The sequence below is a fragment of the Plutella xylostella genome, chromosome 4 (assembly GCF_932276165.1).
Source record: "Plutella xylostella chromosome 4, ilPluXylo3.1, whole genome shotgun sequence".
Lineage (NCBI taxonomy): Eukaryota > Metazoa > Arthropoda > Insecta > Lepidoptera > Plutellidae > Plutella > Plutella xylostella.
This window is the reverse complement of record NC_063984.1, coordinates 9,949,597-9,977,518: the sequence shown is the minus strand read 5'-3', so window position 1 is coordinate 9,977,518 and position 27,922 is coordinate 9,949,597. Positions and strand designations below refer to the sequence as shown.

General features: G+C 37.0%; 4 protein-coding genes across 10 annotated transcripts in view; 3 read left to right on the top strand and 1 right to left on the bottom strand.

The window, feature by feature from the left end:
- Positions 1 to 6,635, top strand: part of LOC105397923 (pseudouridylate synthase RPUSD2) — a 333,895-nt gene extending 327,260 nt beyond the window's left edge. For all 6 annotated transcript variants that reach the window (XM_048627342.1, XM_048627334.1, XM_048627349.1 and 3 more), the window contains 3 exons: positions 1,081 to 1,235; positions 1,616 to 1,786; positions 2,897 to 6,635. In XM_048627342.1, the coding sequence (XP_048483299.1) occupies positions 1,081 to 1,235; positions 1,616 to 1,786; positions 2,897 to 2,971 (401 nt within the window). In that variant the 3' untranslated portion in view covers positions 2,972 to 6,635. The remainder of the gene's footprint in view (positions 1 to 1,080; positions 1,236 to 1,615; positions 1,787 to 2,896) is intronic.
- An 11,031-nt stretch (positions 6,636 to 17,666) lies between these two features.
- LOC125490914 (putative nuclease HARBI1) lies at positions 17,667 to 20,179 on the top strand. Its single transcript, XM_048631417.1, has 6 exons — positions 17,667 to 18,031; positions 18,124 to 18,357; positions 18,621 to 18,817; positions 18,920 to 19,052; positions 19,432 to 19,573; positions 19,654 to 20,179. Exons 2-6 carry the CDS (start codon positions 18,124 to 18,126, stop codon positions 20,085 to 20,087), a joined length of 1,140 nt encoding a protein of 379 aa, XP_048487374.1. The 5' UTR covers positions 17,667 to 18,031; the 3' UTR covers positions 20,088 to 20,179.
- LOC125490918 lies at positions 19,084 to 22,319 on the bottom strand. Of its 2 annotated transcripts, XM_048631434.1 has the most exons (8): positions 21,883 to 22,319; positions 21,559 to 21,772; positions 21,256 to 21,468; positions 20,967 to 21,105; positions 20,814 to 20,879; positions 20,389 to 20,579; positions 20,174 to 20,210; positions 19,084 to 20,090 (listed from the first exon to the last, which is right to left on the bottom strand). In XM_048631434.1, the coding sequence occupies exons 2-7, from the start codon at positions 21,766 to 21,768 to the stop codon at positions 20,181 to 20,183; spliced, it is 849 nt and encodes a 282-aa protein (XP_048487391.1). In that variant the 5' UTR covers positions 21,769 to 21,772; positions 21,883 to 22,319; the 3' UTR covers positions 19,084 to 20,090; positions 20,174 to 20,180. The 2 variants fall into 2 exon arrangements, with proteins under 2 accessions (XP_048487391.1, XP_048487386.1); XM_048631429.1 differs by lacking the exon at positions 21,883 to 22,319 and having other exon boundaries at positions 21,559 to 21,859.
- A 3,505-nt stretch (positions 22,320 to 25,824) lies between these two features.
- LOC105397922 (tribbles homolog 2) overlaps positions 25,825 to 27,922 on the top strand; it is a 29,803-nt gene continuing 27,705 nt past the window's right edge. The window contains exons 1-2 of the mRNA XM_011569942.3: positions 25,825 to 26,054; positions 26,214 to 26,583. Coding sequence (XP_011568244.3) covers positions 26,305 to 26,583 — 279 coding nt within the window. The 5' untranslated portion in view covers positions 25,825 to 26,054; positions 26,214 to 26,304. The remainder of the gene's footprint in view (positions 26,055 to 26,213; positions 26,584 to 27,922) is intronic.

Sequence of the window (27,922 nt, the reverse complement as noted above, 5' to 3'; positions counted from 1 at the left end):
GCGCTTTTTATTGTAACCATCCTCAGAAAATAACCTCTCACTATAAACGCTACTTCCAGGTGAAGAAAGATAAGTTTTTGCAAATTTCAAAAGGTTCGGGTGTTGTTTTTTGTTTGCTGACCACCACTTGTAAGGATCGGCCATCCGATCTAGCCGAACTATTATCAAATAAAAATTTAACTCGTTTGCCACAGCATTCTGCCTCCTAATAATTAGCATTTCTCATATAATCTGTAGCGACTTCTTCAAAGCAGTTCCAGGAACAAAAAAAACAGGTTATAGCGCCGAATATTCGGCGGCCGAATATTCGGCGCTTCGGCCGGCAGCGTCGCCGAATATTCGGTATTCGGTATTCGGCCAATTCACTATTCGTGGCAACACTAGTTAATAGTGTGTTAATTACTCTACTCTTGCCAGAAAAATATATATCATCAAAAAAATATATAATAATATCGCAGCAGTTTAATATATTTATGTTAAATTATCCTATTTATATACGTATTATATTTAAATAATTAGTTTGTTTAATACAGTAGGCAAAATAAAATAAATATATAATTGACCTAGTTTTTTGTTTAATAATAATTAATCAAATTGAAAGCATAATGAGGAACGGAACAGAACCTTCACACTTCAGCACGGGCCTTCCTAGTGAAGTGTGCAGACAACTTACTGCGATCTTATGATCCTACAGAATTGTACTTTCATTGTGTAATAAATAAATTTAAAAAAACAGTAAAATAGTGACATTAAAATTAATCATCATCAGTAACACTAACATCGTATCATCCCCATATCCTACAGCGCATCTGTTTAACTATAGTTTGTCGGCTCTTCGAAGTTCACGTTATGTCGAGGGTTTTGCCTAACAACACTATGTAGGTAGTTGATCATCTGTTTTGCGAATTGGATACTCCACATATTATTATTTCCACTTTGTGTAAAATCCAGATCTCAGATTCAGATTCATTTATTTATCGTAATTATTTGTTGATAGTCAAGATAATGCATCTACCACCATTTCACAAAGACTCCTTTCCCAAACACCCAGTTAAAGCAATCTCCTAATTCCCTCCCCAGCGGCGACTCTGCCCAGCCCCTCATCCGGGTCGGAGGCGCCGATGACGGTGGACGCGGCCACCACCACGTCTATGGGAGAGCCGTCGCCGCTCGGAGCCCTGGCACACGCCTTCACTAGTGTGGACACTAGTAATGATGACTCTAATGATGCTAAGGTATTCTTGTGGTTTATTATTTTGTGGAAGAATTTAATGTCAAACATTCATACAAGCTGTGTCCATTATATGTATATGTAAATCTTTAAGCTGTCATTGAATTTGTTTTGCTAACTCTAAAGCTAACCCATCGCTGATTTGTGTGGTCACTTCTAAGCAGAATCAGTTTAAGCGTATGCTCTTTGCGTTTAGAAATTCATTCATGTATTGAATATTTGAAAAAGTTCTTAGTGGAACTTTACAAGAAATTTACGTGGCTTTAGAGTCAGCAGGATCAAGGATTTTGAAGATACACATAATTTTAAAAAACACAGCTTTCATAATTTAAAATCAAAAAAATATACCCACTTTGTGTTAACCAACGTATCTCCTGCCAACAGTCAGACAAAGTGACCGTAGCGACGCAGACGGGCTGCGAGCCGGCCGCCGTATCCCCGGTTGCCGCGGGGGACGGACCCGCCGCCGACCCACACTGCTACGAGTGCCGGGTGCGGTACCGCGACCCGCGCCCGCGCGACCTCGTCATGTATCTGCACGCGTGGAAGTACAAGGTGACATTTTTATAAACTAAATTATATAATTATAGTGACCTGTAGCTCTCGACGACTCGTTCATAAACTACAGGCACTATATCGCCGTCCGACATCGGGGATCCATGGAGCATTGAATCTAGCCGCTGCAGCGTATAGCCACAGTACTCACAAGGAGAGTCGCCTCGGGGTAGTGAGACCCCAACCTGATGTCGTGACAGGTGCCGGAGCTGTTAACCCTCATTTCAGTACAAGGTGAGTACAAAGTGACCGTAGCGACCCGCACTGCTACGAGTGCCGGGTGCGGTACCGCGACCCGCGCCCGCCCGACCTCGTCATGTATCTGCACGCGTGGAAGTACAAGGTGACACGGTTTTATAAACTAAATGTTATAATTATAGTGACCAGGCCCAGTAGCACAGGGCGTTATCGAGTCTTCCGTCGTCGCGCTCGATCTTGAGGCTGCGCGATGTGAGTTAGCGCGATGCAAAACTCTTGTCACTTCTTAAATGCGCCCCGTACTAGCCCTTCTCTAGCTCTCGACGACTCGGTCATAAACTAAAGGCACTAACATCAGGAACAGTGGATCTAGCCGCTCCAGCGTATAGCCACAATACCGACACAATAGTGACACAGTACTGGTACAAGGTGAGTACAAAGTGACCGTAGCGACCCGCACTGCTACGAGTGCCGCGTGCGGTACCGCGACCCGCGCCCGCGCGACCTCGTCATGTATCTGCACGCGTGGAAGTACAAGGTGGGTTGACGCCTTTAGGCACACATAAACGTAACGTGAACGGATCGTCACCGTGTCGCTTTTCACCCGAACTTGTGCGAGGCGATTACGTTATGATTCCCATTGGAGTGCGTTGCAGTAGAGAGTTCATACAAAGAATACTGAACAGATCGTGTTTATACGGCCTCTAATGACATGTTGTGAGTGTGACCTGTATGTGTATGGTATACTCAGACTGTTTTATTAAGAATTTTACCAATATAGGGGCTTTACAGTACCTATGTATTTCTGTCATCATTGTAATTTTGAATTCAATGTGCATTTCATCTTCGCACCAAAATTATGCTATATTTCAATACAGAACAATAACTAACTATCATTTCTACAAATTCCAGGGCCCCGGCTGGGAGTACGAGACGCAGCTGCCGCAATGGGCCGACGTGGACTGGGAGGAGGCCGACCTCTCATAGTACCACGAGCCGCCGCGCCGCGCCGCCACCACCCACCCACAACACAGGATCAGACCAATATTTTTAAGTAAACATTAAAATTTAAAATCCAACATTTTTGACAACAACAATAAACAGGAGCAAACGTTTGATACAGTCGCGCCAATGTTGGCATAATAAGACGATTGTCTTTGCATTGTCACTAAGGTTTTTTTTTTCACGCGGCAATGGCAACATGTCAGTTTAATATCAGGTGAAAAAGTTTTATGATTAAAACTAATTTGAAGTTTAAAATCTAAATAAAATAATCCTAAATGTTACTCTTACTTAGACATAGCCAAAGAATTGCAGATTGAGTGTTTGGCGTGTCGCAGAATCGTTGTTACTGTCTATGGCTGTTAATATACAGACGCTTGAGGTAAGTAGGTTTTTTAAACTAGTTATGTAAGTGAGATTTAGGGTAAATGTTTCATCTCCTTTTTTAGAAGTCTGTACTGTAAGTCATTTCAATGTTACTGTTCTTAAGTTTGTGTTTCTAGTGCTTAAGAATTAGTAATTTAATTGAAACAGTTGTTTCCTATTTTTTGTTGAAATATGTTTTCTTAGATTACCTAATTATAAGTGCACGAAGGTTGTTTTTATTCTCTTTGGGTTTTGTTGGCGCCGTCGTTATTCGAAATTACCTATTATACCTATTTAAAAGTTTAATTAAATGGATAGCCCATTTTTCTGTGGCTTAACTTTGACAATATGAGCATAATATAAACTGTTCCGTAAGTGGCCATAAAAGAAAAAAAGCTTATTTATAACCAAGTCACATAGTAACTGTATATGTATGTAACTTTATAAAAATACTATAATAACGGCAATAGCACATTCACGCATAATCCTAATGTAAGTACTAAAATTTGGACAAATCAGATGTAATATTCAGGGCTGTAAATGTAGATAACTTTTCCTCAAGCTTGTTGTAGCCTAGAAAGTAAATGTTATTCATAAAGTATTTGTAAAATAGTAGTTATATCGCTTTAACGACGCAGGGTCATAACATCAATCATAAAGAACATTATATTTAAAACAAACATAGTAGGAACTTTTTAAAACGAAATAAGAGAATTTTTGAATACAGAACATTATTTCAATCTAGGACCACTGCTTGAATACGTATATTTTCTTATTGTCTTAAAATATAGGACCACTACGTAACCTTTGTAGGAGATCTACTTATTACGAATGCTAAGTTTTTTTATCAGGTACGGTCAACCAAAGCAAGTACCGACTCTACTTATATGTACATATGGCCACTGGCATGTGGGACTGTGGGTACGGTAATAAATGTGTACCTTCCTACTGAAAGTGTTTTCAGATCTAAATTAAATACCGAAATAGTACTGTGCTCGTTGTACAATTCATACTTAACGAATAGCAAGTATCTGAAAGGCCGTTTTCGATCCAGAATTATTGACGGATACCTTTTTTCATGACCAATCAGTTTAAATTAAAAGCAGCACATTTTAAAGACAAACGTCTCTTACTTTTACGTCACGCGTGTTTTGTTTTAACATAGATTTTCGTTTTATTTTTAACGTAGCATGGTATGTTAAAATACATTTTTGGATCTTGAAAAATTATAATATAAAAGACCAGTATGTAAGTGTTGCCATAATAAATCAATGGTGATTTTTGTTCTTTTCTATTGTTTCTTCTGCTATCATTCTCTGTACTTATGGCAGAGTGGGGGTAGCACTGTCTATTTTATTTAGTTTTATTCTAGTTTAATAGGTAACTAATCATTTCGTCGTCCATTGTAAAAATTCACATTATAAAATAAAGCTATCAAAAAATTATAACAATATAATAAATAACTAAATTTTAAATAAATCAGTTCGATTGACCATTTATTCTCCAAATGTAGCGGCTTAATCAAAATATGGACGACATAAAAAGAAGAGTTCCTTAGTTTGCCTTGTCATTTTACGTTGGATTGTTATAATTTACCTGGGTAGATGGAAATACTCGAAGTATGGCATAACAACATGATAAAAGACATAATAACAGATGAAACGCTGGTTCGTTTTTTGTTTGTATTTAGTAAAGTAGTGAAGACATTAAAAGACAATTTCTTGTGAGCATCATGAGCTTTTCTATATCCGTTAAAGATATAATATATAATTATATATATTTTTCTTACTTGTAGCTTATAATGCTTCTTGTTATTTGATAATTAAGTGGAGTGATTGAGTTGGTATACTTATGATAGTACAAGTTGTGAGTTGTATGATGTTTGCTTGTCTATTTACCTGTAAAAGTCATGTAAAATATGAGTCTTCCGTATCAAATTTCATATAACTGATTATTTCACGAGTATCTATAAATCAGGTGGTATAAAGCCCCAAATGACGAAATACGTAGAGTTACTGGTAATAATTAATAAATAACATTAATCGTCAAAGAATAAGTATTTATCAGTAACACTGTATTTACAAGCTTTTAGCCATTACTTTTACGAAACTAGACATAATGGAAGCTTCAATTGGGACTAAAACATTAGTATGTATAACCTTCTTTTTGATGATATAAAGGTGGCCTTTGGGATGATTTTAAAATAATATTCTACTTTTAGGTATTATTTATGAAGAATTCCTAGGCCTAAAAAGATAATTTTGGAACGTTTGTATATGGATTTTAAATGTAGCATGTACAAATGGATGTACCTAATCGTATAAGTGGCATATCACCTAAGGTAGCATTTACAAAATGTATGTACCTCTACATGTGTATAAAAGTCATTTTGAAATGCGAGGAATGAAGCTGAGGCGGGAATTTGACATTATATACATTTACGGGTGATCTGTACTTCAGTAAGTAAAACTATTGTTGTATTTTTATAGTAAGTAAGATCTGTTTATATATACGTTAAATATCAATATACAGACATACATATAAAAATAAGCGCAAGAGATACATTAAATTACCTAGACCTGTGCTTTCATTGTTTTGAAACCGCTTAAGTACCTATCTGTGTATGTTTCTTAATATTGTGTCCTATGTGTCTAAATTATTTGGTGTAATGTTAATTAATTGATAATAATTATAAAAGTAGTAGGTACTGTTTGTTTTCTTTGCGCCTTTCGTTTCATATTTTTCGTTAAATGTATGTAATTTTCATGTGCCTTCTCAAAATATTGAAAGAAAATGGAATGATAAGAACAAGTTTTTATCACATTTTATTGTAATTGTTGATGCATTTTAATGTATATAATTATGTACGTTTGGTAGATAAAGTCGACGATAGACATTGGCTCAGTATAGCGTTGCTGAAATAAAAAAAATATACCTATTTCAAGAATTTCTCCAACCAGTTTATGTTTTGTCAATTCAGATTTTTCATGTGATAACGGGACCTAAATTAAAAACACATGATTCTATTTTGCAGTTTACTCGTATGATTAAATTGAACTTGATTTAAAGCCTTATTAGCTGCCCGTTTCCCGCTAATACATGCTACATAAATGCCAGTATTTTTCCTTCATTTTAAAGATTGTGTTTGTAAACTTAAAGACATTTTTGATAATTTTAATAAGTATTTCGTAAGTTAAGATTATACTAGAGTTTTCTTCTTTAGATTCATGTTATAAGTATTCATGTTTCCATTCAAAGATTAGAATAAAATTCATCATTGGCATTGGTTTGTTTTAATTATTTAGAAGACAAATACCTACCATTTATTTTATAATTCCTATATCCTGTCCTAAGACTTACTTTTATCAAACTACAAACAAATCCTTAAAGTATTTTGATTTTATTTATTTAATGATAAATTTATCTTGTCATATCGTCAAACATGTAATGAACAATAAATCATCGGATGTTATTGTTAAGGTGGTAACAAGACTGATAAATAAGTAAATAAATTTAACAATGAACTGATATGATAGTATCTTGCATCTTCTTTTTTACTTACATAAGCAAAACAATTTTTGTGTATGTAATTAAGCATATAAATAAGCTTGTTTGCCAATATTTTTCAATACTTTATATAAATACATACATATCTACGGTATTATACATTCATAATAGAGTGCTACTCCACCCACCACATAGTGGCGTTTGATATCCAGCATATTCATTGGTCCACATAGCATAGCAATGGTGGGAGCAGCAACTCTTCACATTCACAGCATAGCTAGATACGGCATCTCTAGTGCAAAGGCACAATTTCGTAAATGAGCCCATTTTCGTAAGAAAAAAAAACAAACACTCACACCTTGTACTAATGTACTCCCTTGCGGGGTAGGCAGAGGTGCATTGCTGCGCCCACTTTTCGCCAGTATTATGTTAATCCCAATGTAATAGGGGGCGGGCCTATTGCCATTTTACGGGCACATCCAAGACCCGAGAACAAATATCTGTGTTTAAACAAATATCTGCCCCCGCCAGGATTCGAACCCAGGACCTTCGGCTCAGTAGTCAGGGTCACTAACCACTACGCCATTCGGTCGTCCTTTTTCGTAAGAGTTTCATAATTTTCACAATCCATTCATAAACGTGACAGTTTTTATAATCTACCTACAGTGCCACAAACTTATCTGTTCCGGTGAGAGCTCACGTAAATGTCTAATATTTCTTCATTCTATAAGATTTTAAGTTTGCCAGTAGTGGTAATTCGCTCTTGTGGTTGTAATAAACCCATCTAATCTATATCAATACATTATTCATTAGTAAATAATGAGATATGGATCAATTTAGTTCGCTCTCACCGGAACAGATAATTTTGTGGCACTATACGTGTAAACACACGTGTATGGCAATCAACACAAAGACATCTATTTAATATTTAATTGAATGCATAAAAAAGGAATTCACCGCTACGTCACAGATAACTCGGATAGTAAATAATGAAATGACTCACTGTTTTTTTATAAATATTTATGCGTATGAGTAATGGTATTCTTGTTAAGGACCTATTGCCCTATTCAGAACAACTCAGCGTTTCTAAAAGTACCTATCTGCGGTTGTACTACCTACCTATTAACTATTCATCGTATATTAGGTACAATTAGGTCCTTACATATGAAATTGGCGTTTTCTATAGGAGGAGGGCAGTTCTTCTTTTTAACCTACATAACTGTGTCTCCACCAGTTGTGAGGAAAATATCATGAGTTTTACAAATATTTATTTATTTATTTATATTTCAACGTGCATTGTACTAAAAACACAACGGCTGTGAACGTTTACAAAAATATAAATTTATATTTTTGTATTTAAAATTTCGTTACAGAGTGGTAAATCCGCGTGACAGAGGTGTATTACATACGAATCTTGGCTGTCTCCTGCCACTTCATCCTGCGTATATTTCATAATGTTAGAAAAAAAAAATATGACGAGATAAAATATAAAATTTTATTTAAACTCCAGAAGATATTACTTATTTAGTAAAACAAAATATATATTTTTAAAATATTTCTGAAATATTTAAAAAAATTGTTGAAAAATTGTCTCTCACTACCCAATGTTTTAGTAGTTACACTCTGTCACGTAGGTTGCCATTTAAAATATTTGTTTGAGCCACTCGTCCTTATTGCCATCGATCAGAATTTAAGATCTCCTTTTCCCCCTTGGTAAGATTTCCCCTTAGATATCCAGACACCGCATATCGGCCACCCGCAAAGTGTGACAAGAGGTGCGTGTGTTTATTCGGCGACAGCTTCGTCACGTAGGTAATTGTTAAAATAAAATATATTTAAATTATTATTTTGTTATTTACTCATTGGTAATAACGATTACTTTGCAATCAACATGTGAATAATACATTTTATGTTACTGTTTAAATACTATTCGACTTTGCAATACATTTTACCCCTCTGTCACACGACAAATCTGTCACATTCTTACCAAACACTCCAACCTGAGGATATTCATCAACGAAAAATTTAAGAGAAACTACACGTTTTGGTTAAAGTACGAAGCGAAAGGAACGTCTAATACACTTGCGCTGCATTAATAAAAAGTTTCGTTAGTGAAAAAGGTGATTTCGTGCTATTGTTCTCAAGAACAGACGATGAATGTGGTAGACTGTTTAATATGGTGGAGATTGATTTATCGGATGTTTGATGATTACATTAAAGTCCTTCCAGCTTCTAAGGTAATTAAAAAAGGAAAAAAAATAGTTTTTCAAGTTTTAAGAGCCACTTCTGTACTTTCGAAATATGGCTGATTAAAACTTTAAGAAATTACGTAATTTTTCGTTATATTACTTAAATTTTAGTTTGTCGAAAATATTATTTGTGCAGATAAACATTAATTTATGTAGTTGGAACAAATTTGTCCTTTAAGTTCCTGAAATACGGATATTTCAGTCTCCAGAGGTTCTCAAGTGTGATTTTAATTAGTTATATTAATTATAAAGATGTCTCCAGTTAATTCTTTGACTAAATTGAAACCATAATGATTTATATGTAAGTTAATAAATTATTCTTATTATATAAAACTGTTTAATTCCAAAACCCTGCCTAATATTTAATAGAATAACAACTCTGTCACATCGTTTACCACTTTGTAACGATTGGTGTCTCCTGGTAGTCAACTTATTTTTGGTCGTTTATATGTTATTTTATAAATAGTACAACTTTGGAAAAATCATATTAAATTTAGTCATTGATGTTAACGTCTATGCTGTTAATTTTTTACTGTAATTAGCAGCGAAAAAATATTTATAACAAAAACAAGCTTCATTTTAGCTGAAATTGTGACAGAGTGGTAATAACTACTTAATAAATATTTTGTTATTACTAAAAATCCATTCCTTCATATGTTTTCTAAAATGGTATTTTGTTTATTAGCGTATCAAAAAAGTTTCATTTCAAACGACGAAGACTATCTCATTAAAAAAAAATAAAAGATAATGTGACGAAGGTGTAATTTTTTGTGCCTTATCCACGTATTATGTCCTTAAAATATTGAATAAATTGGTAAACTACGCGGCCAACCACCTTTTTCGATAGAATAGACATGAAGCTATCATAAAAATGATAAGAGTTCACCAAAAAGCTATAGTTTTTTTTTTCGAATTTGGGATAATTTTTTACTCATTATGTAGGTTAAAAAGAAGAACTGCCCAGGAACATAAAGTCGTTTTTTTTTTAAATGAAATAGGGTAAAAGTACTAGTAACTGGCAGTTTAAGCGACTAGCAACACAAAAAAATATATTAAAAATAAAGTATTGGCCTGATTTAAGCACAGCCCCCGTATTTTGTAACTTTTTGAGAGTTAGCAACCGGTGATAATTGGTATCAACTTAGAGACTTATTAACCGAAAACACCAAAAATCTTAGTGAAAGAAATATGCAAGAAGCCTAACAATATATCCTTACATTCAACATTAACGTTTGTGAAATCAGATAAGTCAGTAAAAAGTTATTAATTAATAATGCTCTAAGTTGTCAGCCATTTTATACCAACCAACCCCACTCGGAGTTACATAATACGGGGGCTGGTAGGCTTGAATTACTGGCAATAAGATGACGAACAATTATAGGCATAAATGGTAAAGATATATGATTAATATTCGATTTTAATGAAGTTTATATCCACTACCCCAAAAAAACCTAGTAACTGGCAGTAAAAATTAGTAACTGTCACATGATGTTTCAGTAACTGGCACCTTTTAAAAAATCATGCAAATAAGGTCAATAAGTACTCTAAAATCAATAATATATTTGATATTAGGTAATGTACAATTACCTGTCTAGGTTCTGTACCTGTAAGACTCCAAATCACCGATGTAATGGTCGACTTCTATGACAAAATGACAGTACAAGTATGCGACGAATCGTGGGTCCATATGAATGCAACAAATCGAGAAACACTTGGATTTGGAAACGGAAATGGAGAAAGCAAATGCTTGTGGACCTTGATGTATTCATTTAGCAGCTTGGGAGAAGTTGAAGACTGCTGACGGTAGTATAGTTGCCTCTAAGCTGAAATTTCTTGCGGAAATTGAAGGTTTTTACGGCTTTCAGCTTCACATGCTCTGGGTAAAGACAGAATTAGTACAGCTCTTCTGAAAGCTATTAACTACTATCCTCGAACAGCTTCAGAAGCTCTTTAACCAATTTTGTTTATAACTCATGTTTTCAAGCTGTTTTATAAGGTCATCACGAACCATGTTTCTATCAAGTTCTTCAAGGACTTAAGAAAGAAAGGACATAAGAAAGCCTTTGATTCCATTAAGACCTGGGCAGTTCTGGAATTCCCTCGTTGTAACATGCATAGCGGCCTTAATGCAGCAACAGTATATTATGTCTACCTTGGACAGTCTATTTGACTAGGCAGAAGGAACTTCGAAAAGGAAGCTGTAAGGTGCATAAAACAAAATATGTATTACTGGATTGGACTGCATAAGGGAAGATTTGACAAATTTTCACATAAATGCCTGAAGGCAAAGGTCTTCAGTCAATGCGTCTTACTGGTGATGACGTATGGATCATAGACGTGGACACTGACGGTTGGACTGGTCCACCGATTTAAAATCGATCAGCGGGCATTGGAAAGATTGGTGGTTCTTTGAAGGACCATATCAGAAATAAGGTAATCCGTAAGAGAACTTGAGTAACCGATAAAGCTCTCAAATTCTGTATGCTCAAGTGGCAAGTGGCATTAGGCAGGCCACAGCTGTCGAAGAACCGATGACAAGTGGGGCAAACGAGCTCTAGAGTGGAGACCACGAACAGGCAAGGGTAGCGGCGGATACCTTCGGGCCAGCTGGACCAACGACCTTATAAAGCTGACCGGTAGTGGCTGGATGAGGAAGGTCGAGAACAGAGTGCAGTGTCACTGCTGGTGAGAGGTCCAGCAGTGGACAATTACAGACTACTGTAGATTGCCTTGATTTTAGTCATTTTTCTGAAAAGAAACATGAAAGAAATGTTTACCGCACCAGTAAGTGCCAGTTATTGGCGCGTAAAAAAAATGTATGCAGATTAGTAACTGGTAGCCCCGTGCCAGTTATTGAAACAAAGCTGCCTAGACACTGGGGGTTTTTACAGTGCACTTTAAATCGTATTTTCTGTCGATAGAAGGTATAAAATAGCTTAAAATCACAAAACCCAAAATATTAGTAACTGGCAGGGGGGTGCCAGTTACTAAGTGAAGATATAAATTACATTTCAGTAACTAGCACCCTCAAATATAACTCAAAAGCAACTAAAATCACAGTGAATCGGGCTATTATGATATTGTTTAGACCTTCCCCTACTTCCTTGTTATTGTCACACTATCAAAAACTTATTAATTTTCGCGAAAACAGGCGATACAAATTTTGGTGTCTCCTTAAGAAAAACTTAACGCACGTGCATTTTTTTGGCGATCTTCGCCGCTTTGACTAAGATAATTTCCAGCGCCGGAAAATACCCACCTAGCGGCGTAAAATTAAACTATAATATCAATGAATAATTGGAGATTGCTGTAAACACATCAAAGATGGTCTTACTATATCCAAAAGCTTAATATATTTAGTTTTATAGTCAAAAAATTTATAGCCAGTTACTGACACATGCCAGTTATACCACGATTTACCCTATATTAAATTAATCAAAGTATGTACCATTGCTATGTATGCACTTTTGCCATCTCATAGGTAGTTCATTGATCCCCTTACTAAAAAAAACATTCGGGCGGGAATCAATAAAATCTTTGAAGGCGGTTTGGACTGCCCCATCGGAGTTGAATTTTTTTCCTTGCAAGTAGTTATCCAAATTGCGAAAAAAATGGTAATCTGTTGGAGCAAGGTCCGGAGAGTACGGTGGATGTCTAAGACATTCTAATTGAAGCTCCTCTAATTTGGTAGCCGTCTGTTGTGCAGTGTGTGGTCTAGCGTTGTCCTGAAGCAGCAGTGGCCTAGAGCGATTGACCAGCCTCGGTTGTTTAGCAGCTAGCTTTTCCATCATGGTTTGCAGTTGCTGACAATAGATATCTGCCGTAATCGTCTGGCCAGATTTAAGAAAACTGTAGTGAACTACACCGGCACTAGTCCACCAAACACTTACAAGCAACTTTTTTTTAGTCAATTTTCGCTTAGGGCAGGATTTGGCTGGTTCGCCAGGGTTCAGCCATTGCGATGACCGCTTCCGATTATCGTAGAGGATCCACTTTTCATCACAGGTAATGATTCGATTTAAAATTCCTTCATTATTGTGCCGGTTGAGTAACGTAACGCAGCAGTCGACGCGCGTTTGTCGGTTTGCTTCACTCAATTCATGAGGTACCCACCTATCAAGCTTTTTCACCTTCCCAATTTGCTTCAAGTGGATTAGAATAGTTTTATCACTAACACCGGAGCCTGCAGCTAACTCGGACGTGGTTTGCGATGGATCCGCTTCCACAATAGCCTTCAATTCTTAATTATCAACTTTGGTCTCCGGCCGTCCACGAGGCTTGTTCTGCAGGTCGAAATTTCCAGAACGAAAACGTTGGAACCAAAAACGCACTGTGTTTTCTTTTGCGACACCGTCACCATACACATCATTAATCCTTCGAGCCGTTTCTGCAGCACTGGTGCCACGGTGGAACTCATACTCGTAAATAACGCGATATTTCAAGTTTTCCATTTTGTAAACAGAGTGACACAAAGAAAAAAACAAAAGAATAAAAAACAAATGAATTAGGGGGTTTGAAACACAAATGCATGAGTAAATAGCTGTATGAATTTGAATTTGGAATTCCTAACCATAAAGGTAATATTTGAGATCAAAGTGGCCAGTACGACAAAACGCCAATTTCATATGTAAGGGCCTAATATAATACTACACAAAAATGTATATAGACATAAGACAGGGTACTTAATACTTATATTACACTGCGGTCTGCGAATAAAAGCCGTTTCGAACTAAGATTTTCGTTTCTTTTCAAAACGCTGAGTTGTTGTAAATAGGTTCCAACTGGAGTACTATTAGCGGAGTAAAATTTCTTATAAGACTTAGGGCCTGTTTCACAATGTCTAGATAGTGGCTGGCTACCAGTGGGACTAAAGTCATGCTGTCACTGTCTAAAACATATTTACAGAGAGTGACAGCATGAGTTTTATCCCACAGGTAACCATTGAGACATTGTGAAACAGGCCCTTAGTAAATAAAATTTACACACACGGGTACTGACATATTTAGGCAGTTTAGTACTTATAATCCAAGATTTTCCTACACAGTGGGTGCAGCAATGCACCTCTGCCTACCCCGCAAGGGAGTACATTAGTACAAGGTGTGAGTGTTTATATTATTATATTATATTATTTTCCTATACAACATCTACCCATTTAGCTTCTAGTTAGGTATACACCTTAGCAACCTATTAAATTAATTTACACTTAACAACACCAAACAATTAATTTTTCATTGAGTTGTATATTGTAAGGTAGAGACAAATCATAAGATTGCCAAATATTGTTTAAGTTCAGCAACTCTTGCGCAGGGAGATGTCAGCCTAAAGGATTGCGTCATATTTCACTGAATTGCAAAGTAATGTATTACACATTACAGAAAAATATGCTGAGCCTCTTACTGAATATTTCATATCATCATTATAATCAAAAATGTTATGCCTCTATGGTAAAAATATATCACATGAATTTTTTACATTAATCATTAACATACAATTATTTACATAATTTATATAATTTACAATTATAATTAATATAAGTATAGGTAAGTGCGCTTAAGTAAGGAGGTTAGAACAATTTTATGTATACAACCTACTATTCTAGTCTAGACCAGCCAAAATAATGTTACGCTAAATTTTATAATATTCAGTTAAAAGCATTACAGAAGATTGAAAGAAAAATCCTATAGAGATGACAAAGGGGACATTTGAAATAATTTTAATGATACATGTCCTAAGAATATTCGATGAAGTCACAACACAATATTCCTCAAGGGCCAGTGGGTTGCCCTCTCTTTATTTGCAATATCAGGGAAAAAACCAATCCGGCTTATCGCATACAGCAATTTCTACCCAACAACCATTCAGTCACCTCTCAGACAAACACTAAACAAACTGGTTCGAAAATCAGTCCAATAGGCAAGCCACATTTTTGATCGGTGTATAAAAATAGCATTTATAAAGATCTGTCCAAATTATTAGGCACGCAATTTTAGCATTTCGGTAACATTATCGCAACATTTCATAACGCAGTGAAATTCATTACCTCTGTATGCCAATGTCAGTGGCCAAGGTCTGTCGGCTTTATACGCAACCTGCTCGGTACACAATGCCTCTTGTGTTTGGGTAAAGTTACAAAAATACCAATACCTCAGTACCTATCAGCAGTCGATGATATTTTAGCTAATTATTGGGTAGGTAATGGTGTTTTTCTCATTGACGTCGCGCATTGTTCGAAGTTCGATCCGAATTACATACACTGTTGTAGAAGAGGTGATTAAGCTAGCCTTTTCCGTTTAGGAGTAATTTGGTAATTTTCTCAGTGGAACCTTTTTATTGCCCGTGAGTGTAGAATAAAGTAGGGTCGAAAGATCCTAGAACTCTCGTCTAAAAATAGAGCAACATCCGAGTCCTTGAATGGCTAATCTCGGATAGGTATCAACATATCCGAGAGCACTTTGATCACGTTTTTTGTCTCCAAACATTCGCTCAGTCCGTGGATGCATACCTACTCTACTACTCTACTAGGTGCCTATCTAGGTACAGATTTATGTAGTGTAGATACAATAATGGTGTTAAGATGTTAACATAATTAAATCAGGCACACCCAAGATCACCGTCCATAGTTAAACCTACATCTACCGCGGTCGGGAAGTGAACCCGAGGCCCCCGCTACAACAATCAGTATTATCTAACCACTAGAGTACGCCGTCCGGTCGTCCGGTTGTTCTGCACTACTTGAGTAGATTTTCGGAAATCCAAAACTGGGTCAAGTAAGAATATGAAGCTCGTTTAACACCTATAACTAAGGTAGATATGATAGTACGAGTAGGTACCGTGCCACCGGGGCATCTAACTCAGTACCTCTGGATTTTCAAGACAAGCCTGTAACTATATGTAGGTACATGGAGTCATGTCATTGTAAATAAGTATCTAGTTTACCTATTTGTATTGACCCATGTAAATTGAGCAACTAAATCATTCATACTATTGTTTATTACTTATTTAGACACAATGTAATAAATCGTTTCAAAATCGGCCGATCAATCTACGCACGCAGAATTCGCAACAGATATCCAAACTTTGTCACACAAATTCCTCTCAAATTGAAGGCAGGGCCGGTTCTCCTTGGCTATTTGGGTTAGCTTTATTTATTAGCTGCAACATGACCTCACTATGTACTCACTGTTGCACTGCATTTTGTGCACCACGCATGCATACAGGGTGTTGCAAAAATTATACAGTTAAGAAACTGACGGAACCACACAAAGGGGCCAATATTGAAAATAACTTGATAACTATTGTACGTATGTGAATAAGAAACCCTCTCTTACCACTACCTACAAACATTTCGTCGGAAAACCAACGCAGTATCCTTCTATAGTAATTAGGTGGATATTGCTGCTTTTCGTAGTGTTTAGATCTGCTACCTACAAATATAATTAGGATCCAGTCTGTTAGGTACCTGACTGGACTGCTTCAAATAATGAAAATTATATTTTTTAAATCTTTCGTTTCGCAGAGATAACACAGCTCCTTTAAAAAACCACTAATCCATTACGACTGGATCCTAATTATATTTGTAGGTAGCAGATCTAAACACTACGAAAAGCAGCAATATCCACCTAATTACTATAGAAGGATACTGCGTTGGTTTTCCGACGAAATGTTTGTAGGTTGTAGTCTTGTACTAGGGCTCTTGCGCAATATCGACTTGTTGACTTTGAATATTTTAAGTGGCAATTAGAGCTTAAGTAAGCCTTTAACATTTAATAAAATACTCAGTTGCAAGGGCCACGGGCAGAAGGCTAACGTTTTCTAGTTTCTAGACCGCTTCTCTATGCTCTATGTAATATTTAATAAAATACTCAGTTTTCTTGCACCTTTAACTTTACTAATAGGTAGATACAAAAACGACCTACCTATAAAAATCGGCGTAATATTAATTTTTTTTTTTTAAACAACTATTAGTTATCAAATCTTTAGCGTCAGTATGGGAAACTTTTCCATTTCCATATTAGATACCTACCTAGGTACCAAGTACTTATTTATATTTCTCATTACTTTATTAACCGATGACTTTGTAATCCTATAAAATAAATAGCATGGCTATGATTTCATGTTTCATGGGAACTTACTCATTAGCATTACCGTCATATCATTATTAACATAATGTTGTGAAATCTTGTTTGGTATTTAAAAAATCATTGCCCATGCATGTTGGCTACCTGGGAAGATAATTATAATGATTCTCTCGATTCGTATCATATTAGATCACCGTATCTAAAATTTTGGTTTTTAGTTAAGTACAATTTAATTAAAGTACCTACTTCTTGTTATTCTTGTACCATCCCACCCATTCAACCTATATCCAACCTGTGTGTTATACTTGAAGAAATACCAACGCGATATTTCCTGTTGTTTTTTTTGGCGTGTCGGTCGGTACTATCTAGTCCTACATTGTTGGAAACGATAAATGTAGACTGCGGGCGCTGGAGTTAAATTCGGTCCTGAGTAGATTTGTGGTAGTAGAAACTTGAAAGACGTCTTGTAATTAATATAAAAACTGGAGCGTGATTCGTGTCACAAAAAACCCCGTCGCTTTCATCTCGTTTTCAGATTTTTACGAACGAGGTGTCAAATTGCGATTCACATGGCACTAAAACCCAAGCTACATAGTAAGATCGTTTTGAGTTCGCAAAATGAATGAACGGAATGGAGAATGACGCGATTCATGTCATTTTTGTTGAACTTTTTGATATCGCTTATCTGTCATATTTTGACGTTTATGCGATTTTAAACTTTCGAAGAAAAGGGTGAAATTGTTAGATCGTTTTCAGAAAAAATACTGCAAAAAACTGTGAAATTGACCTTGTTATCTCTCCAAGATCTTCAAGCCATTTTTCAGCCGGACAGCCGTCCCTACGAGGTACGTTTCCATCTTTACCGAATTCGTAATTTTCCCTTATGTATTTGTTATATATTGCGAAATAATTAATGTAACCATTTTATTCATTTAAGATGTGGCGGATTCAAAGAATCCTGCGTCTTCTGGATGCAGCTCACCGGGTGGATGTCGATAATCGCCGCCGTCAGCTGCGCCATATGAGAGAGAGGAATGACCCCTTCGATGTGCCCGATGCGGAGTTTGTCGCCACATACAGGCTTCCGAAGGAGACTGTCCTCTCTCTTATAGAGGAGTTAACTCCCTTTTTAAACCGCCCCGACCCAAGAGATATATCAGTGGCAAGAAAGGTAAATATTTTGTATATAAACTTATAACTTCTTGTGGCATAACGGATAAGGTCCCAAGGTCCAGTCCAATCCTGGCATGTGCCAATGTTTTTTTTCAACTAACATGTGAGGAAATCTGCACATTTAGATGTGTACAGTGAAAAGTCGGTGACTGTCTGACTATCCCCTCTGGGATTATAGTCATGACTATATATGTTTATGTAATGGATGGATATATGTTTTTGTTATGAAGTAAATAAGCATTAATAACGTTCATGTTTTAGGTCTTAATTGCGCTTGGCTTTTTTGCTGCTGGGTCATACCAGAGAGGAGTCGGGCAAGGTGCTACACACGGTGTGTGCCAGTCCACTGTGTCGAGGGCTATAGCTGAAGTGACGGATGCACTTAACCATCCTCAAATATTAACCAAATATATTGTGTTTCCTAGAACACCAGAAGCTAGGAACACTGTAAAACGAAGGTAAGCATTAAGCATATAATAAATTTTACCGTCTGGGTATGTCCCTACCCTTGTGCTTTAGGCTTATCTGGATATGTTGCTGAAGTGGTTTTTTTATTACAGATTTTTTGAGGTATATAATTTCCCCGGGATTGTGGGCTGCATAGATGGCACTCATGTCTGCATCCTGAGGCCCGCGCAGAATGAGGAAGAATATTTCAACCGAAAACATACACATTCCCTCAATGTGCAAATTGTAAGTTACTAATGAATTAAACACATTGTAATACATGTATTTTTTATTTATTGATAGAATAAATTCTATGAATTATGACTAATACAAAAAAATATAGGTAGTAATTAGGTCCCTTTACCACTTAATAAAGCTACAGATAATGGCAATCAAAGAGTAAAGTCTTATTTTCTCTCCTATAGGTTGACTGGTACAAAATGCTTTTAGCCTTTTGTATAATTATTAATACTTATATAATACAATATTTTGTTAACAATTATTAAACTATGAATGGAAATAGGAACTTAGGTAATCACAGTTAGTAATTATTTTAATTAAGTACTTATATTAAATATAGTCTATAAAAACATAACAATTTAGGAACTATATTGGTTTGTTACAGATATGTGACGCAGATCTTATTATTTTAAGTGTCGATGCCAGCCACGGCGGGGCTACTCACGACTCCGCTGTTTGGAATGGTCACCCTCTGAAAGAATACCTGCAGGGTCTATACGACCAAGGGGAAGCTGTGTGGCTCTTAGGTAACAATAACACAATACAAACATAATCATTCTTATTACAATTAAACTAAAAAATAATGCAACTAAATTGTTTGTTCAAGGTGACTCAGGATATGCTCAGCGGGTGATAATGATGACCCCTATTGTGGATGCCACCCCAGGAACTCGCGAGGCCTTATACACCGACATGCACGTCAAGACACGTAACTGTGTTGAGCGGTGCATCGGTGTATTGAAGGCACGTTGGCGGTGCTTGCTTGCAGCTCGAATGTTGCACTACAAGCCGGAGAAGGCGGCCCGCATAGTCAACGCATGTGTGGTGTTGCACAATGTGGCGCGCAAAACAGGTGCTCCTCTGTTGGAATTGACGCCTGAAGAAGAGGAAGAAGAGAGGCGTGAGGCCATTGAAGGCCAGGCTCATGCGCAGGGCCGGGATCCTCCCGCGCAGCAGCCGCAGCAGCGCCGCGTGGACCGCGCGCTCCACGCCGGGCGCGAAGCCAGAGCTTCACTGGTCGCGCAACTGCGTCGCCGCTAAAATCTGTGGATCAATTTATAGTAAAAACATATACAAAAATTGTTTTTATTCCGATATAAATTATGTTTGTATGTATTATACCTTACCTTTACTTTAAGTGTCTTCATTGCTCCTTTCATTAGCCTAGAAAAGACAAAATAAAAAGTTCAGTATGATATTGGTCTAAAAAATTACAGACAGACACTAACAAAACTACACAGTAACATAAATATTCAACACCAGTTTTCCTAACACATTATTGGGGTAACAATAAAGTTAAATTCTATTCTATTATTTAGCCAAACATTTAGGAATAACCTACCTTTTTCCATATGAGGAGCCCCTCCTCAAGAAGCCTGCATTGCCTCTCATTCACTGCAGCCTGACGGTTCATGGCTTCAGCTATCATTGTGAGGGCTGAAGCCGTGGCCCTCTCACAGCGCAGTTGTTCTTGTTGCAAGTTGAATACATCGGCTTTGGCTTCAGCCAATGCACTTCTGGGTGTTGAAATACCTGAAATTATAAAGGAAATAACTATACATATTTAATAGCACTCAGACACAAGAGTTAGCACTTGGATCACTTGACCATCTGTTTCTTTCATTAAAAGACTTATTGGCCTTTAAAAACACACACACACACGCCTTGTCCTAATGGACTCCCTTGTGGGGTAAGCAGATGTGCATTGCTGCTCCCACTTTTCGCCAGTGTTGTGGTTTATATAAATATTGTAAAGTAAATACTCACGCTGCCGTTTCATTTTGATCCTTTTGATAGGTGTAGAGCTTCCATGCTCATCATTATCAGTGGCATCTGAATTAAAAAAAACATAGTTCTATGTTTAGCCAAAGACTGATGGAGTATAACACTTTCATACATTTAATCAATATACACACTTACATGAAATATTAGGCTCAGGTTTTTCATATAAGCCACTATGACTAGTAGTAGCAGTATTGCCACCACTAGTCACAGTGGCTGTTGTGGCAGGTGGCGGTGGTGGTGGTGGCGGACAGTTTTCGTCTCCAAAGGGAAGCACCTGTAATTTATTATATTATATATTTTTCTAAAAAATACTGGTATTCTTACTTTATTTAACCGTTTCATTGTGTGTTGTGTATAAAATATAGAGTTAAAATCAATAAATAAATAAAATAGAAAGTCTTAGTATAAACAATTAGATACTTACCACACAACAACCTTCATTTAAATTGAGAGGGGGCAGCGGGTCAACCTGTACATTTTTTATGTTTTTTCCAAATTGGGGACCCATTATCCCCACTGCCCGCTCCTCTATTGCAGACAGAGGAGGGCCTAGTGCTCCCCCTCCTCCAGTCCCAGTGTGGGACTTGTTGAGGGACCTCACCCGCGCCTTCAATTTATTCTTATAGTCGCTCCAGTACTACAAAATATACAAATCAAATAAATATGCATACATCTTGTAAACTGATAGCAAAACTAAATATTTTTTTTATAGACATTGTTTTCATACTTTAGACCACCCTTTCGCGGTCTTAATTGACCCCCCGCCTATGCAGTTGAGAGTGATCCCGAGTTCCTCCCATAGCTTTTGGCTTTTGTGCCGGGCTTCCGTTGATCTTAGGAACCCGGCAGCCAGTTCCCGGTGCTCCTCCATAAAAGCAAGCAGAGCCTCCAACTGCGAGTAGGAGACTCTGCTGCTGCTAGTATTCGTCTCGTTCATGATTCTAAAACAATTCAAAACAGAAATTGGATACATCGTAAATTACAATACCTTCTTGACTACAACCGGTAACAGTTATATTAAAAAAAAATAGGTTAATACATTGATACTTACATGTCTCAGTCGTTTTTCTCTAAATTAATTTCCTTTCTTCTTATTTCCTAGGTACGTTGACTCGAAACCCACAAAGAAAATCAAAGTTTTTATGAATTAAACATGGCGGCTGTCAAAAGTGCCACAGGTTATGAATTTCTTCAACGTTGAATTAAAAAGCAGTTTCTTGATACTTGCTATCTACACTAATTCCAACAAAATATATTGTAGGAACAAAATTATTTAAAACAATTAGTGGTAGTATTTATTATTTTTGCATGGCAATTAAAAAATTATAGTTTCATTCATTTCACTCAAGCGATCCAAATACGAACTAGCGATATGAAAACGAGGTCAAAGTATGTGTGTTATGAATCGCGTTTTTGAACATTGCGGATTTCATCTCGTAACTCGTTCGTATCGCTTTACAAATATTTCGGTTGAGATGTGAATCGCGCCCCTGTTTTATTGTACTGAACACACACATTAGTTCACACCAAGATGGAAGAAGAAGGGGAAACGGAAATACACTTTATGTTTTTAATTATTAATGTTGGTGTTGCCAACATACATACCTAGTGTACAACTCAGAGTTAATCAGCATACCTAGCACCTTTGATTATATACAACTTAGCACACGGCGTAAGACACGACAAGTAGAGGCAAAAGCTCTCATTCGCGTTCTCTCAGAAATTTTGACACTTTTTTTGTGCCTTTGCGCCATGTGTTCTTCTTCTTTCGTGTCAGGGATCATGATACTTTATCCCTCATGTATTGGGTCATCCGAAAACCATAGTGACTCGTCATAAACAACTCACTCAAGTGACCCGTTATCTCGCGGACACGTCACATAACGTTATCACTAATAAATAACGACAACGACACTTCAACAAAATAACTGTGACGAATATTTAAATGAGTGACTCACACGGAAGTGGCTGTCTACATGGGATTCCACTAGTACGAGTAGGCAATACTGACAGATTATTGACTAAGCCAGTTTTCTCGACGTGCTGATTCAAAATGTAGGTTGGATATCACATTATTATCTAGTATTATCAACTATGCTCCTTTAGGACTTTGGTACGCTAACTATAATCACAAATGGATTTCCCAATGATACATATTTCTCGATATCGTCTATAAGTACCTTAAATATATTTTTGCTAACATCGATGGACAGACCAACGATCGATTGGTTGGCCACCCCAGTCATATGCCACTTTGCCCTATGGCTTGAGATTCCTAACTATAGTTACTACTGTTATATTAGATTAGAATGCATGACGTATGATATGACTATGATAAATGCTATGATTGAGGGCGAATGAGTATGTAGTAATACTATGTACCTACCTCTGAATATAAAGAAATAAAGAATATTTGAATTTGAATTTGAATTTGAATATGTTCATCAAAACACTACGGCATCTTTCCTACTTATTTCCATCGGGTTTTTCAGTAACTATTATTATAAAAGTATAATTCTCAAGTAAAAGTTGTTTTTTCCTAACCATTTCAGTTTCTTATTCGTGATCATGATTGCCGTCTGCGCTGCACCTAGGAGTAGGTACTAATTTATAATTCCAAACACAATCAAAATTGCAAGGTCACCTGCATTCACTGTTTCTCATGAATTCATTGATTTAGACAACGATATTGTCCAGTGATTATACCTTTATACCAATAGTACCTAGGTGTACCTAGTACCTACCTAGATGAGTAGTTTGGGTATAGTAGTTTTCTTAAGGTAGGGACGGAGACTACGATCACTTCAATTCCAGTACTTACCTAATAACACTTCTTCCTATACGAGTATCCCTTTGTCTTATCGTGACGTCTTCAGTAAATTTCCGAACAGAACTCTTAATTAGTCTGTACGGGTGCAATAATGGTAGTTTAATAGTCTATATGTATATATCACTGAATTACGGATTTATAAATAACTAGCTGTTCCCGCGCGCTTCGCTTCGCCTTAAAAAGTTTTCCCGTGGGAATTCCGGAATAAAAAGTAGCCTATGTTCTTTCCCAGGGTCTAGATCGTATGTATACCAAATTTCATTCAAATCCGTTCAGTAGTTTTGGCGTGAAAGAGTAACAGACAGACAGACAGACAGACACAGTTACTTTCGCATTTATAATATTATTAGGATTAGGATAAGTAGGTAGTTTCAACAATAGCTTAACAGTTATGAATAGTTTGTCAAGTTCTTAGTTTTTACGGAGCTGGTTGTAGAATACTTAAAACTGTAAGTACCTACTTATAAAACATCGATAAGCTGCCTCAAACTCAAAACATCCCACAAAAAAGCGCACTCCCGTTCTAAAAATAAAAAGTCTTGAGCACAATCTTCCGCGATGACTCCTCTCGGGGTCAGCCTCGTCACCAGGAATGCCTCCTGCAGGACAAAGACTCTGAATCATCAGGCAGGAGTCATCTGGAACCGGTTGAGGTAAACGCCTTTTTAGTTTGAAAGGAGATTCTGAGGTGGGTTTAGTGTGTGCGAGAGTTGATATCGATAAACGGGACACTTTTTGTGTTATTGTTGATATCGGGGTTTTTGTAAATTGTTTTAAAATGTAAAAAACCTTTATTACTTACACTTACTTATTTGTTAGAAATTCGTATTTTATAAAAGTATATACCTTGTCTGAGTAGATAATAGATATATCAGCGTCCCTGAAGGGGATTGTGATGACTAAAACATCTGCAAAGGTATTAAATCTTGCAATTAAATTGCACAATATTGCCAAATAGTTTTTTTTACCAAATAAGTTGCAATACGGACCTAATATACCTAATAAGAGTTTATGTGTCCTAATTACTTCTCATATTCCGAAGTATAAACTTATCTACTTAAATTTTAACATGATGAACATTTATGTAAACTAGGTTGCATGGAAGTAGAAAACTTTTCTACTTCCATGCCAGGTTGTTACTTTTATATTTTGGAAAGAAGCTTTAGAAAAGTACTTATTTTCATTTTTTTTAATTATGAGAATAGAAGGGTGGATGGAGAGATTGGAGAGTAGGGAAGGTAGCTTAGTCAAAACCTCAAACGTGCATAGGAAATCAAGCAAAATTTGTTCGACCGTTCCCGACCTAGGCTGACGAAGACTATGACAAACCAAAAAAAACACTCATCGATCGGAAATTGTATCTATGACACAAAGGTTAGAACGTCCATTGAGTTCTTGTAATGTATAATTATGGTGCAATTTATAATTTTTAATATTTTACAATATTGTAGGAACTGTAGAAAATTATTTTTTGTGCCTAGTCAATTTAAAATTACTGATTCATAAATAAATAGGTTAGTAGTTAGGTTCTTATTTGTAAATACAAATAAGAATAAAATTATGTAAGTAAGTAATCTTCCTATTTATACTTAACTAAGTACCTATAAGCTGCCAGCATAAAAAGATATAATTTCTTTCCTGGTAAGTAGGTAGGTACTTACCATGAACCATCTCTACTAAAGATTCTTTATAGGTACTTAACAACCAAAAAATATTAGTAGGTGATAAATTATTAAGTGTCATAAGTACCTACCTATAAAGAATCTTATAATGATGATCAAATGCTTACTTAACTACGGACATCTTACATGTATAACTAGTAAGTATTGTTATCTACTTAGGTACTCATATTTTGCAATTTTGATCTCATCATCGTAAATTAATTATTACTATCTTACATAACAAATTCAGCTTTTTGAACAAAACCGAACAAAACAAATTTAAAAAAGTACGCACATTTGAACACGTAAACATTTTGACAGGTACGAAATATAAATTGAATGATTGAAGTCTCTCTCTTTCTGAGTATTGTGTAAACGCTTGCAACAGAAAGAGACGGGTAGAGCGATCGTTATGCGTTTCAATAGCACGACGTTGCTCGCGTACTACGCAAGATGACGGTGTGTCGACATTGGACGTTGGATCGGTCGCTTGCCGAATGTTGCCGGCTTCGTCATCGGCAGTCGCGCAATGGCGTTGGTGCGAGTCAGTCGTGTGTTCATTTAATTCTCCACCACCCGAGCGGACACCGGGCCAAAATATTGGCCTGTCAATTCGTGCTCGAATTACAGCTCCAAAACACTTCCTGTAATTCTTGACGGAAGCAACAACGTTTCGTCATCACGTACAGTCAAATTTTGGTGCGATATCCACTCCGGTCAAATCATTTCAAGGTTCGTACTCGTAGTCTTTATTTATCCACGTAATTTCCCTTACTAAATCAGTGTTACTAAATTTTTATTGTCTCTGGTTGCGAATACATTTGGAAACCTGGTAGTTTCGCTATTTATAAATAAAGTGCAAAGTTTATAACAATTTATTTTTATTTCCAGATCATGTCCATCTCATCGTAGTTCCTGAGTCAGTGTGGGTGTGCGTGTGTTGTGAACTTTCAGTGTAACCGTGACAGTGTTGTGTGTAGTGATGGATCCCGGATCTCCTTCGTTGCTGTGGCCGCTGCGGCTGAGCAAGCCGGCGGTGGTGTCTGGGGAGCATAGCAAAGCGGAGCGCGCGGCGTCGCCGGCGCTGGAGCGGCTGGCCTCGTCGCCCCCGTCCCCCGCGCCGCCCGCCCCCGCCAGCCCGCAGCCCCAGCAGTTCCAGGCAGCCCTGGTGGCCGACAAGTATCTGCTGCTGGAGCAGGTGGAAGGCTCGTCGCTGTGCCGGTGTGTTGATGTGCGGACGGAGGAGGAATACGTCTGTAAGGTGAGTCAAAGCCAGGACAGTTTTGCAATAGCATCTCCTCTCATCACAGTATAACAGAATGGTTAGGTTCCGTACCATCCTTACATAAACAATCAACAATCCATAATCAGCGCTGTCGATCTGTCATACAAATGACAGATCCATACAAGTGATGTCAGATTTGACAGATCGGTGGCGCTGGTAAACCTAGGTAGTGTGGTGGTACGGTAGGTTTAGGCTTTGTCTCTGATGTTGAGGACCTGATTTACTAGATCTGCTTATTTGCTAGTTATTCATGTCATTGTCAACGACTAGACAGGCCAAATTACCTAGATCCTTATTAGGACGTCGACCGACTAGATCCTATTGAAATTCTATGTGCAATAATAAGGTCCAGTTGCTAAAATCCGAAAGGAATATTGGTGGAATATTGTGATATAACTACTACAGCCACAGTTATCTTGCCAACACTGAATTACCCAACTAGTAGGTAGGTATTTCACTATTGGCGTTTACTAAATGCAATGCAATAATAACAAATAACCCACATGACAAAATTCTCACCAATAAAGCTACACTGGGTTTCGTAATTAATGAATCAATAGTATAATCTAACAGAGGGAAATATGAAGGGGTTGCTCTCTATCCCACGGGATCCGGCTAGACCCCATGTGGAGATAAGCCTGGGTACTTTTAAGCCCACATGTGGAGGCAGTAATCTGAGTCGCACAACTTTTGCTATTTTGACATGTCAACATTCAAGGCAATCCATTCCTTATGTCGATATAGGCACCTTAATTCTAGGTACCTCTACAAACACCGATATGAAATACGTACCTAGATAGATGTAAGCACTAAGCACCTATGTAGTTAGATAGGTACTCAGACAGGTTTCCTTATCATGTCAAAAAGATAACAGACTGCCTACTTTACATATATGTATAACATACATACTTTATATCACCATACTCCCGAATCAAATGAAGACCTAGGTACCTACTTCAACATAAAATATCACGATCAAAGGCTGTCCACCCTTCGCTTCTCCTTTTGTTTAGCCCTAATCGTATGTTCAATTGCTTACGAAGTCTGGTGTGTGTGCCCATCACAAATTACGTTCTGACTGAAAGCTAATATTATGCATACCATTGATAATGATAACTGATAAGCTTCATAATTTTAGGCCTTTAGTTTTATTATAAAAACGAACAATAGGTAGGTTTACTTTTTTGATAATGGCCCAAGTTCCAACACATACATAGGTAGTGGTACGTTGTCTTAGGTAAAGACGCTGATAAGGCGTATCAAAATTCGCAACGTGTCTCCATATCACAGGTGGCTTACACGCATACAGAACATT

Bases quoted from the DNA above. Each gene is read 5' to 3' on its own strand.
- LOC125490918 (XM_048631429.1), bottom strand. From the start codon at position 21,804: ATGTATCCAATTTCTGTTTTGAATTGTTTTAGAATCATGAACGAGACG. The intron at 21,469-21,558 runs GTATGAAAACAA...TATATTTTGTAG, and splicing joins CCGCGAAAGGGTGGTCTAAA to TACTGGAGCGACTATAAGAA. The intron at 20,211-20,388 runs GTAGGTTATTCC...TGTCTTTTCTAG, and splicing joins GGCTCCTCATATGGAAAAAG to GCTAATGAAAGGAGCAATGA.
- LOC125490914 (XM_048631417.1), top strand. From the start codon at position 18,124: ATGTGGCGGATTCAAAGAATCCTGCGTCTTCTGGATGCAGCTCACCGG. The intron at 18,818-18,919 runs GTAAGCATTAAG...TTTTTATTACAG, and splicing joins AGGAACACTGTAAAACGAAG to ATTTTTTGAGGTATATAATT. The intron at 19,053-19,431 runs GTAAGTTACTAA...GGTTTGTTACAG, and splicing joins ATTCCCTCAATGTGCAAATT to ATATGTGACGCAGATCTTAT.